Raw genomic sequence first — 12037 nt, forward strand, 5'->3', positions numbered from 1 at the left:
GCATCATGTTTTCAATGTTTATCCATGTTGTAGAATGCATCAGAATGCCATTCCTTTTTTATGGCTGAATAATACTCCATTGCATGTCTATGCCACATTTTGTTTATCCATATGTCTATTGTTGGACACTTGGGTTGTTTCTACCTTTTAACTATTAAGTATAGTGTTGCTATAAACATTGCCATGCAAGTTTTTTTTCGAACACTTATTTTCAGTTCTTTTGTGTAGATACCTAGGAGGGGACTTGTTGAATCATGTGGTAATTGTATGCTTGACTTTTTGAGGACCTGCCAAACTATTTTCCACAGGGACTCTATCATTTTATATTCCTACTTGTGATGTACCTGGCTTATGATTTTTCCATGTCCTCACCAATGCATGTTAATGTCCTTTTTTTTTTTGCTTTTTAAGGCCACACTTGTGGCATATGGAAGTTGTCAGGCTAGGGGTCAAATCAAATTTGCAGCTGCTGGCCTACACCACAGCCACAGCAACGCCAGAACAGATCTGTGTCTATGACCTACACCACAGCTCATAGCAATGCCAGATCTTTGACCCACTGAGTGAGGCCAGGGATCGAACCCGCATCCTCATGGTTACTAGTGGAGTTCATTACTGCTGAACCACAACGGGAACTCCTACTATTTCTATGAGTTACAAAATGATCACCACTCTTTTGCCTATTTTGTAACTGGCTTGTTTGTTTTTTGTTGTCATTGTTGAGTTGTAGGAGTTCCTTGTATATTTTGGATATTAATCATTTATCAGATATATGAGTTGCAAATATTTTCTCCCATTCTGTGGCTTATCTTTTCATTCTTTTGATAGCCCTCTTTGATGGAACCTGGGCCTTTTGTAGGTAATCCAAGCACTTCTGGGGAGTTCACCTTTCCCTAGCTGTGGATGAACAAATCAGAACATTGTGAGAAGTCAGATGTCTTCTTCCTTTTGAGGACTGCACACAAGGGATCCCCCTTCACCCACCTAGGTTTGGCCCACAAGGCTGGGTCCCTTCCTCCATGTTCCCTTCACATGTTCCAAGATTTGGATCATACAGTAAAGGAGAGATGAAAGATCAGTGAAAGATGTACCCATCCATGACGGAGGAAACTGACCTGGGCCTGGTCCCAGGACTTGCTGACACATGCTATAACGTGGATGAACCTTGAAAATGTCATGTTAGGTGAAGAAGCCAGTCATAAAAGACTGCTTAGAGGTCAGAGTTCCTGTCATGGCTCAGTGGTTAACGAATCCAACTGGGAACCATGAGGTTGCGAGTTTGATCCCCAGCCTTGCTCAGTGGGTTAAGGATCCAGTGTTGCTGTGAGCTGTGGTGTAGGTCACAGACGTAGGCCAGTGGCTACAGCTCCAAATACACCTCTAGCCTGGGAACTTCCATATGCCATGGGTGCAGCCCTAGAAAAAGGCAAAAAGACAAAAAAAAAAAAAGACCACTTAGTGTATAATTGCATTTATATTAAACATCCAGAGTAGGCAAATCTATACAAACAGAAAGTAGATTAATAGTTGCCTAGGACTAGTGGGGCAGGGAAGGTGGGTTGGGGGAAATGGGGAGTGACTCCATCCATAGGTATGGGTTCCTTTTTTGGGTGATGAGATGCTTCTAAAATTGATTGTGGTGTGGTAGCATAACCCTGTGAATATACTAAAAGCCATTGCATTGTGTATGTTAAGGAGGTGAATTACATGGTAAATGAATTACATCTCTATAACGGTGTTAGTAAAATAAAAGAAAGGATGAAAGGAAGGTTCCTGAGCAACCTGCACCCTTCCCTCTGCCTCAGAACTCTGGTAACTTCACTTGATGGGGAAACGCAGACGTGCCTGGAAATGCTTGCAGTGGGCATGCTTCATGGTCAGCCCGTAGGTGGGGGTTAGGTCCACTTTCACGCCTGGAGGCACGCTGAACTCTAGCTGCTGCAGCAAGATGGCCAGGAAGAGGAAGACCTCCCACTTGGCCATGACCTCCCCTATGCACCGGCGCTTGCCCATGCCGAAGAGAATAACTTTCTCACTCATGGTCTTGTGGATGGCAGTGCCATCGGCAGTGAGGAATCTCTCTGGCCGGAACTCGAATGGGTCCCCCCACAGCTTCCTGCGAGAGGAAACAGAGGAGGTGAGATCTCTGGGCTGGGGAGGCCCTGGGGGAAAAGGCCTGGGTGGGGGGACTTCTGTGTTAGAATAGATGTAGAACAATGAAAGGAGGGTGGGGAAAGGGACCAAACTGTATTTGATGCTTATTTGCTCTACATAGCTCTCTCCAAAATGACCAGCCCTGAAAATAGTGCTTTTTAATGTTAATTTCTTATTTTAGAGAAATAAAACTTTAAAAGAAATTAAAAGAAGGGATGGATGTCTTTATCCTGCTCAATATACAAGAGGAATCAAGAGTCCATCCTGGTTTATGCTTATCGTTTTGTAGTAATTTTTTTTTCTTTTTTAGGGCCGCACCTGCAGCACATGGAGATTCCTAGGCTAGGGGTTGAATCAGAGCTACAGCTGCAGGCCTAGGCCACAGCCACAGAAACACCAGATTTGAGCCACGTCTGTGACCTCATGGCAACACCAGATCCTCAACCCACTGAGTGAGGCCAGGGATTAAACCTGCAACCTCATGGTTCCTAGTCAGATTCGTTTCTGCTGCACCACAATGGGAACTCCTGTTTTGTGTAATTATGGATAGCATCGCTTTTCACACTCAGAGGTACCCCCGTTTGAATGGTAAATTATATGATCCTCCTACCTAAAGACTACAGTGGGATTTTTATTTTTTTTTTCCAAAGAGGTCCTTAAGTGATTCGCATCAGAGTTTCCTGCGGGATACCACCTTACCTACCAAAGTAGAATCTGGGGGGACAGGGCCCCATAATCTAAAGCCAATTCCCTGATCAGTGCACTAACATTTGAGAAACATGGGCCTAAATTTTGTCCCTTAGCATAGGCTGCAGAACCATCAAGGCACCATTCCTTTATTATATGGCCAGTTCCGAGAGGACAAAGAGCCTTCCTGACTGCTGGCCTTCACACATTTTTCAGTGGGGGATGTGTACTCACGGGTCATGATTAACCTGCCACTGGTTTACGAGGACATGCCGTTCCTTGGGGATGTAGAAGCCATTCAGTGTCGTGTCCCTTGTTGTGCTAAGGAGGGAAGAGGGCTTTGTCAGGCTCAGGGGCTGGAAAGCTGGGCTGGGTCTCTGGGAGCTTCTTGCTCCTACCTCCACCCCACCCCAATGGCCTGCCCACCACGGTTTCCCGCACCCTACACCAGGGGGATGGTCAGGAGCAGGAAAGTGTGGAAATGATTCTTCCTCTTTCTCAGTGCCTGTCCTTCAACTTCAACAGATGTTTACCAAACTTTTGTTTGTGCCCAGCTGTGTCCTTGGCCATTCTCTGGAACCAAGAAGCAGACAGTCTGGGCCAGTTCCCAGCCTGGCTGAGGAGTCAGGGCTCTTCCTCTGGGAATAACTAGACCAACACTCGCACAGAAGTCAATGTTCACAAACTCTCTTGACATTGTTAAAATCCCAGGACTTAATAAAAGACGAATGACAGTAAATCCTACAGGACATCAGAGAATGAAGCTGTGCGGCTGGATGAGTCAAAAAAGGTTTCTGTGGAAAGGGAAGTTTGCAACAGGATAGGATTCTGGGAGCCAGAGAAGAGGGGTAAAGGCCTTCCAAGCCGAAGGTCTAGCATAAGCAAAATTAGAAGCTGGCTGGTTCATGCTTGTGAGGGATGATGAGGCAGCCTGGCTGGGCTGAGAGTATTTGTAGGGAGGGGATATGAGCAGAAATGAATGAGAGCTGAGGTCAGGAGTGTGGTTTTCTCCTGAAAGCCTGGTAGTTTGATCAGGTTTGGACTGGATGGGGGCAGAGTAGAGGCTGAGAGTCTATGAGGAATACGGTGCTGTGGCCAGGAAGGAGATGCTGAGGTCCAACCAGGGCCAGGGCTGAGAAACTGGGAGGAGGAAACATGGCAAAGATTTTAGGGGTGGGAGGGCAGGATAGGTGGGCCTCACCTGTGAGGGATGGTGAAGGGAACGAAGGAGGTGTATCGGAAGAGCTCCAGGATGAAGGCCTCCATATAAGGCAGCTGGGGTCTGTCGGAGAGCTGGGGCCGCCGCTCCCTGCCAATCACTGTGTCTGCAGAATGCAGAGGACAGGCAAGGCTTCAGGGCTGTCCTGATTGCCTATGGCATCTGCATCCTCATGCCAGGTGTCACTATATGTGGTACTACGTTACAGGTCTGAGACCCATTGACCCTCCACCACCCCAATATCTTCTAGGCAAAGGTAGGCACCATTGTATGCCCAGGTCTGGCACTTAGTAGGCATGTAACAGCCATATGTAGATTGAACAGATGACTTGGGACCCCAAGGACAAGAGTGTTGGGGGACACTGCATACCCAGCTCCTTCTGGATCTTCTTCTGTATCTCAGGATATGTCACAAGGTATAAAAGGCTCCAGGAGATGGCTGTGGTAATTGTTTCAAATCCTGGGCAGCATGGGGCAAGGTGAGGAAGGAAGGAAGACAGGAACAAGAAGCCAGCATTTACTAAGCACTCACCATATGTGTACCAAGCATTGTCTTCCTCCTTTTCCCCCAAGCCCCCTACCCTGAATTTTCTGAGAGCAGAGACCTGGTCTCCTCAATGTAAACTTGAATCACAGGTTTCATGATTAGCTACTAGAATTACAAGGACCTAGACTTAACAGACCAGAGAAGCCTTTATTGTTTCGATGAGGAAACTAAGGCTCTGAGTAGAAGAGGGACTGGGTTGAGCTTTCAGTGGTGGGACAGCCTGGGCTCAAACACTTAAGCCTGGGCCAGGTCTCTGTGTCCTGTACCATTGGCAAGTGGTTGGCAAGTTATCTGATGGCCCTGGGGGCTAGGCAAGGCAGTGGATGAACAGCAGGTGAACTAAGGGATGGAGGGGCAGGGGTCTGGCTCCTACCGGCCCCAAAGATGTCATTGACAAGGTTGATGGTCTTCTCCTGGGAGATGAGGCCACCGCTGGTGCTGGAATTCTCCTCGCTGTGCTTGAATAGGGCGCTTGTGATGTCCTGGATACAGTTCTGAGGGGGCACAAGTTTAGGGGCACCCTAAATTTCAGGGGTGGAAGGCTGGATCTTGCCCCCATCTGGCATTACCTCCTGGCCCCTGAGCAGTGGACTGAGCTCATGATAGGAGATGACCAGCCCTAGGTAGGACTTAAAGTATCATTTCGGATTTCCCGTCATGGCACAGTGGTTGACAAATCTGACTGGGAACCATGAGGTTGCAGGTTCGGTCCCTGGCCTTGCTCAGTGGGTTAACGATCCGGCGTTGCCTTGAGCTGCGGTGTAGGTTGCAGACGCAGCTCAGATCCCGCGTTGCTGTGGCTCTGGCGTAGGCTGGTGGCTACAGCTCCGATTCGACCCCCAGCCTGGGAACCTCCATAAGCCAAGGGAGCGGCCCAAGAAATAGCAAAAAGACAAACAAACAAACAGAAAAACAAAGTATCATTTCATGCCCTGTTGACCCTTCCTCCCAAAAACCCCAGGGGTCCAGTTTCAAAGGGAGGTTGATGTGAGTACAGGGAAGCAAAGTGTCACTTGAGCTGGGAATTAGTCACTGCTGGGGTTCAGGTTCCTGTAGAATAAAAGCCTTCTCACTCATTCACTCCCCCCCCACCCCGCCCATTCACAGCCTCATCTCTCTGGGGCTTTGAGCGGCCCTGAGAGCGAGGCTGTGGGCATGAGGAAACCGAAGCCAGAGAGGGAGAGGGATTGGCTCCAGGTCACACAGCTTGTCTGAGATGTCCCCAGAGTCTTCCTAGGCCCAGCCTCATACCAGCTGTGTGGGTGCCCTGGAGCTGGGTGAGAGGGGCCATACCCAAGCTCTAGGGTGCTCTTGCACCACCTGCACCCTGGGCTCACCTTGTCAAAGTCCCGATAGCGCTCCTGGACCAGTTTCCTCAGGAATTTCAGGAGCCTTTGATTGAAACTCTTGAATCTTTGCAGAGCAGGGCTGGGCAGATATCTAAGGATGGGGAAGAAGTCCACGGGGTTCCCGGATGAGGCGGTCTCCACGAATTCATGACTGTTCTTCACGATGCTGAACATCTCCTCACTGCTCTGCGGGAAGCCCTTCCCAAAGCACATGGCACCGATGACACGGCCCACCGACACCACAATGTGGTCATAGGGATCGAAGTGCCCATGCCCTGCCATCAGCTCCTGGAACTTGCCAAGGAGGCACTGGGCCTCCTTGCTCACATGATCCTCCAGGTAGCAGGAGGAGGAGGAAGCTGGGTCTGAGGCAATGGAGAAGGTGTTAAGAGCCTTCTGGGCCAGGCGCCGACGGGCGGCCCACACTGGACCAGAGTCTGGGTTGAAGGTCATGCTCTGGCCATCAGTGATCAGAGTGAAGCTGTAGAGGTCGGGCCGTCCCTTGAAATCGTCGCCCTGCCGCACCAGGGCCTGCCGGATGGTGTCCAGGCCGCTGAGCACGAGCACAGGGGTGCAGCCAATGCGGATCTGCAGCACGTCTCCATAGCGCTGGCTCAGCCTCGCCAGGGCCAGGTGTGGGCTCTTGCCCAAGGTCAGCACGTGCCCGAGCAGGGGCCAGCCCCAGGGCCCTGGTGGACTCTTCAGGCCTTTGGGGACCTGAGGCTGCCAAGTCCTGACCACCCAGAATACAAGGCAGAAGATGGCAGAGGCCAGGAGCAGCTCTGTGGCTGAGAAGAGACTGGGCTGGAATAATATCATCTGTACCAACTACAGGGAAAGAGGAAGGAAGAGCCAGACTTAGGGATAGGATGGAGCCATTCATTCATTCATTCATTTGCTCACTTAAGTCAATAAGCACTTGCACATGTTTTCTGCCGCCAGCTAGACATCAGAAAGTTGCACCCACTAAGTCATGTGGTTCCTGCATCCCAGGAGCTCACCCACAGAGTGCCTCACAGAATAGGGGCTGGAAAGGAGCCTTGAGATTCCCGACTTGAGTGTCTGAACTCCTAGCCCTGGCCCTCCCCTTTGCCCATAACCTCACTTTCCTATTCTGAGGCTGAAGTGACCACTTCAAAACAGAGAAGCACACTTGCAAGCCCCCAGTGCAGGGTGTATGCTGGGCATTGTGCCAAAGGGACCCCACCAGGGCTAGCTTACTGCTGATACCTCCTCATACCCTTGGAACAGGGAGCTGCTCCTCCCCAAGCAACACTGATGGGACCAAGGTCCCAGGGCTGATGCAAATGGCTTGGGAAGCTCCCTCCCCCAGGGCATTCTTCATCAAAACTAAGAAGAAAACCTCCTCCAAGGGCAAGTCCTCATCCCCTCATAGCCTTGAAGGCTGAGGCTGGGTTGCAGTCAGGCCAGGGCTGCCCTCTTGCCTGATGGGGAGTCCTATCCACTCTCTACTTCAATCATGCAAGGCATCCTTAGAGGTGGCCTAGTCCAACCAAGCTTCTCATTTTAAAAAAATGGGGGGAGTTCCCGTTGTGGCACAGTGGTTAAAGAATCCGACTAGGAACCATGAGGTTGCCGGTTAGATCCCTGGCCTTGCTCGGTGGGTTAAGGATCTGGTGTTGCTGTGAGCTGTGGTGTAGGTCGCAGATGCGGCTCAGATCCCGCGTTGCTGTGGCTCTGGTGTAGGCTGGCGGCTACAGTTCTGATTAGACCCCTAGCCTAGGAATCTCCATATGCCATGGGAAGCGGCCCTAGAAAAGGCAAAAAGATAAAACAATAAAAAAATTAAAAACTAAAAAATTTTAAAAATGGGGAAACTGAAGTCAGGAGCTGGGCAGCAAGAACTAGAACTCAGGCCTCCTACACCTAACCTAGGTCCCTCCATCCCTCGATCTCCACTGGTTCCCAGGATACATGATGGGGGATCTTAGGAACTTAGAAATGGGCCCAAGAAAGGTACCTGTAGAGGCAGAGCTTGAGATCAGCAGGATTGTAGGAGCTGATACACAACTTCTGGTTCCTGGTAAAGGACCTTTTATAAACATCACCCCTATCAGATTGGCCCTGCTCTCCTGGTCACCTGATATCAAAGACACCAAAATACATTGAAAAGATCTGTCCTTGGCCTTGGGCCATGATCCCTCAGCTCCACCTACTTCCCAGGGCCCAAAGGCAGCTCTTCCGAAGGTAGGTGCTATGTCCTTGGGGAGTATCTTCCAGCTCCTTTCTGGGGTCCAGAGTCAGGAAGGGGGTGGTTATTTATCTCAAGACAGGATAGGGTGCTGGGAATAAAATCCTCTGGGCTGGTCCAGCCTATTTTCCCACTGTACCCCGGAGGAAGGACCCTGCCTGGACATTCAGTCCAGGCAGGTCAGTGGGGTGGTGGGGGTGGGGGTGGAGTGTGTGGTGGGGTGGTGGTGGTATGTCACTGCTCCTCTCCAGAAGGATGCCCTGTAATACTCCTCCAACAACCTATGAAACCAGGTAAGGAGTAAGTATGTTCTGGCCACCTCTGAATTTCAGCCCTGGTCCTTAATCTGAAAGCAAGAGATGATGAGGATCCTATATTTTGAAGAGAGCCCCCCCACCCCTTGCTAAGAGATGGTAAAATTTCATGAAGAAAATCCACACTGTGGGCTATTCTTCATGGCAACTGGCTTAGAATCTTCAAAATGGTCAATGTCATTAAAAAAGAAAAAAAGGAGTTCCCTGGTGGCTCAGTGAGTTAAGGATCCAGCATTTTCACTGCTGTGGCTCAGGTCACCTCTGTGGTGCAGGTTCAATCCCTGGCTGGGGATGTCTGGATGCCACACGTGTGGCAAAAAAATAAAATAAAATAACAAAAAGAAGACAAGAACCTTTCCTAAAGGAAAGAGACCAAAAAGACATAACAACCCAATGCAATATGTGAAACTTGATTGGACTTTGGATTAAAAAAAAAGCATTTTCTTTTAAGCTACAAAAGACATTTTTGGGACAACTGAAGATATGCAAACATGGACTGAGGATTAGATGATATTATGGGGTTTATGTTAATTCTCTTATGTATGAGCCTGTTATCATGGTTTCGTGGGCAAATATTTAAAGAAATATTCTTAGGAGATTAATGTTTTTAGGAGAGAATTGCTCCAGTGTTTAGGCGATGAAGTGTCATTATTTCTGCAACTTACTTTTCAACGGTTTTGTTTAAAAATGTACACTAGGAGTTCCCATTCTGGCTCAGCAGGTTAAGAAAGCAGCTAGTGTCTAAGAGAATGTGAGTTCCATCCCTGGTCTCATTCAGTGGGTTAGGATCTGGCATTGCTGCAAATTGTGGGGTAGGACAGCAGCTGGAGCACCAATTTGGCCCCCAGCTTGGGAAATTCCATATGCTGCAGGTGCATCACTCAAAAAAAAAAAAAAAGTAAATCTGTGTATCTATATGGAGACGAAGGGGAGAATAGACACGACAGAGGTGAGCTGAGACCCTGTGGGAATGTCCGGGGCTGTCCATTGTATGAAAGGGACTTTTTTTTTTGTCTTTTTGTCTTTTTTGTTGTTGTTGTTGCTATTTCTTGGGCCGCTCCCGCGGCATATGGAGGTTCCCAGGCTAGGGGTCCAATCGGAGCTGTAGCCGCCGGCCTACGCCAGAGCCACAGCAACTCGGGATCCGAGCCGCGTCTGCAACCTACACCACAGCTCACGGCAACGCCGGATCGTTAACCCCCTGAGCAAGGGCAGGGACCGAACCTGCAACCTCATGGTTCCTAGTCGGATTCGTTAACCACTGTGCCACGACGGGAACTCCTGAAAGGGACTTTTGAGGTGGAGCTGCTGCTTGGTAAGGAGGGAGTCCCATGATGGTTCTCTCCTCCTGCATTTGAGTTCCAGAGGACCCAAACCTTAAGAGTGGGATGCCTGCAAGAAGGGAACTCCTCAGCCATGAGTTCAGTTGGGTGGGAGCCTAGAGAGAGAGACGATGACATTTGTGTATTTTTCACGCTCTTTACAAGGCTCTTTACTTATGGGCCCCATGTTGTTATCCGAGCTCTAGACTTATTAACAAAAAACGTTCTCAGTAATCTTATGGGATAGAAATTAATTCTATTCTCATATTACAGTGGGATAATAGAGGCGCAAAGAAGTTATGTAATTTGTTGTAGATCTCATATCTTAGAGTTGGGACTTGAACCTTTAGAAGACTGTGCTCTGGACCACTAGGGGAGAGATCTGTGGACCCAGAAGCTAAGTGGACACTGAGTCTGTGATGGCAGGGCAGCAGAGGGCACCCCACATGGCCCGAGTTGGGTACCTTATCAGGATGAAAGTCTCCTGAGGGCTGGGCCAACATGATGGACTTTAGCTGCATGGATGAGACCTGGCAACAGAGGGGAGGGGACCCCAGCAGTGACAGGCTACAGAGGGTCACCGTGGGAAGGAGCTGAGTGGGGGCGAGGGGCGCTGGTGAGAGGTCAGCCAGAGTCCAGCAGCTGCATTAGGCACTGTGTGATGTGGAGGACACGCTGGAGCTCCGAGGCATTCGATGAACAGCTGGCTCTGGACGGTTTACCACACACAAGGACATTGTCAGCTAAGAGAAGATAAACAGCACCAGCCAAATAAAAAGAGATCGGCTCCTCTTCCAGCACCCTCCCCCTTTCCCTTCCCCCGTGGTGGGGGCAGGATGGCAGGGAAAGAAAGGAGTGCCAAACGGAGTGTGCCTCTCCCCTGCCTAGACAAACCCAAAACTGGGTATGAGAAGCCAATTTTGCTTTAGTTAGGACTGGGCTTTTTTAATTCCTGAAGATGAGAAAGCTGCGATGATGTCAAAGAGCAGGGCTGGGGAATCTGACGAAGCCACAGAGGCTTTGTGGCTGAGAGGAAAGGAGAGCTTTTTTCTATCCGTACCTTCACTGGGTTTGGCTCACTCTATAAAAAGGTCAAGGTCTGAGGTTAGGGTAGGGTTTTTTTTTTTTTTTTTTTGTCTTTTTGCTATTTCTTGGGCCGCTCCCGTGGCATATGGAGGTTCCTAGGCTAGGGGTCCAATCGGAGCTGTAGCCACCAGCCTATGCCAGAGCTACAGCAACATGGGATCCAAGCCGAGTCTGTGACCTACACCACAGCTCACGGCAACACCAGATCCTTAACCCACTGAGCAAGGGCAGGGATCGAACCCGCAACCCCATGGTTCGTAGTCGGATTCGTTAACCACTGTGCTACGATGGGAACTCCTAGGGTAGGTTTTATAGAAAACTATTTTTCTGTCTCCCTTCCCCTCTCTTCCTCTCTCTCTAGTCAGCTAGATCATACTTTATTCAGATTTTCTTATTTTTTTGTCTAATGTCGGTTTCTGTCCCAGGATCCCATCAAGGAGGACACCCCATTGCACTGAGTCTTTTACCTCTTTAGGCTCCCTTGGTTGTAACATTTCTCAGACTCTGTTTTTTCATGCCCTTGACAGTTTTCAGGAGTACTGGTCAGGTGTTTTGCATGATGTCCTACTATTGGGATTTGTCTGATGTTTTTCTCAGGACAAGGCTGGGGTTATGGGTTATTGGTGGGAAGACCACAGAAGTGAAGTGCCATTTTCATTGCATATATCAAGCAACCTAGCAGGAAAGTTGATGTTGGCATTGATTAGCTGGCTGAAGAAGTGTTTCTCAGATTTCCCCTTGGTAAAGTTACTCCTTCCCCCTTTCCATCTGTGTAAATTCTTTGGACTTCTACATGAGGGACAATTTCCCTTTTTATTTTAAATATGTTCTTAAATTGCAAGATACGTACTGAAAAGTGCAGGTAATCTGCATAGCTCAATGAATTTTTTACAGAGTTAAAAAAAAGTAATGTTACCAGCCCTCAGGTCAAAGACAAAATGTGGAGTTCCTATTGTGGCTAAGCAGGTTAAGAGCCTGACAGACCATCTGTGAAAATTCAGATTTGATCCCTGGCTTCTCTCAGTGGATTAAGGGTCTGGCATTGCCGCAAACTGCCCTGTAGATTGCAGATGCTGTACTGCTGTGGCTGTGGCATAAGTCTCAGCAGCAGCTCCAATTCGACCCCTAGCCCGGGAATGTCCATATG

General features: G+C 49.1%; 2 protein-coding genes across 4 annotated transcripts in view; one reads left to right on the plus strand and one right to left on the minus strand.

Annotated features, from left to right (window-relative positions):
- LOC125136858 (cytochrome P450 1A1) overlaps positions 1 to 12037 on the plus strand; it is a 52890-nt gene that overhangs the window by 21927 nt on the left and 18926 nt on the right. The gene's annotated exons all lie outside the window — the stretch shown is intronic.
- Positions 1456 to 8015, minus strand: LOC125136859 (cytochrome P450 1A2-like). Its single transcript, XM_047797719.1, has 7 exons — positions 7938 to 8015; positions 5945 to 6784; positions 4981 to 5101; positions 4431 to 4520; positions 4043 to 4166; positions 3076 to 3162; positions 1456 to 2116 (listed from the first exon to the last, which is right to left on the minus strand). Exons 2-7 carry the CDS (start codon positions 6773 to 6775, stop codon positions 1819 to 1821), a joined length of 1551 nt encoding a protein of 516 aa, XP_047653675.1. The 5' UTR covers positions 6776 to 6784; positions 7938 to 8015; the 3' UTR covers positions 1456 to 1818.

This window comes from Phacochoerus africanus, chromosome 9, assembly GCF_016906955.1.
Source record: "Phacochoerus africanus isolate WHEZ1 chromosome 9, ROS_Pafr_v1, whole genome shotgun sequence".
Classification (NCBI taxonomy): Eukaryota; Metazoa; Chordata; class Mammalia; order Artiodactyla; family Suidae; genus Phacochoerus; species Phacochoerus africanus.

What these genes read in the sequence shown, in the direction of transcription:
- LOC125136859 (XM_047797719.1), bottom strand. Translation starts at nt 6,775, where the DNA reads ATGATATTATTCCAGCCCAGTCTCTTCTCAGCCACAGAGCTGCTCCTG. An exon ending in GAAGATCCAGAAGGAGCTGG is followed by an intron (nt 4,167 to 4,430) that starts GTATGCAGTGTC and finishes TGCATTCTGCAG; the next exon opens with ACACAGTGATTGGCAGGGAG. An exon ending in TGGCAGGTTAATCATGACCC is followed by an intron (nt 2,117 to 3,075) that starts GTGAGTACACAT and finishes TTCCTCTCGCAG; the next exon opens with GAAGCTGTGGGGGGACCCAT.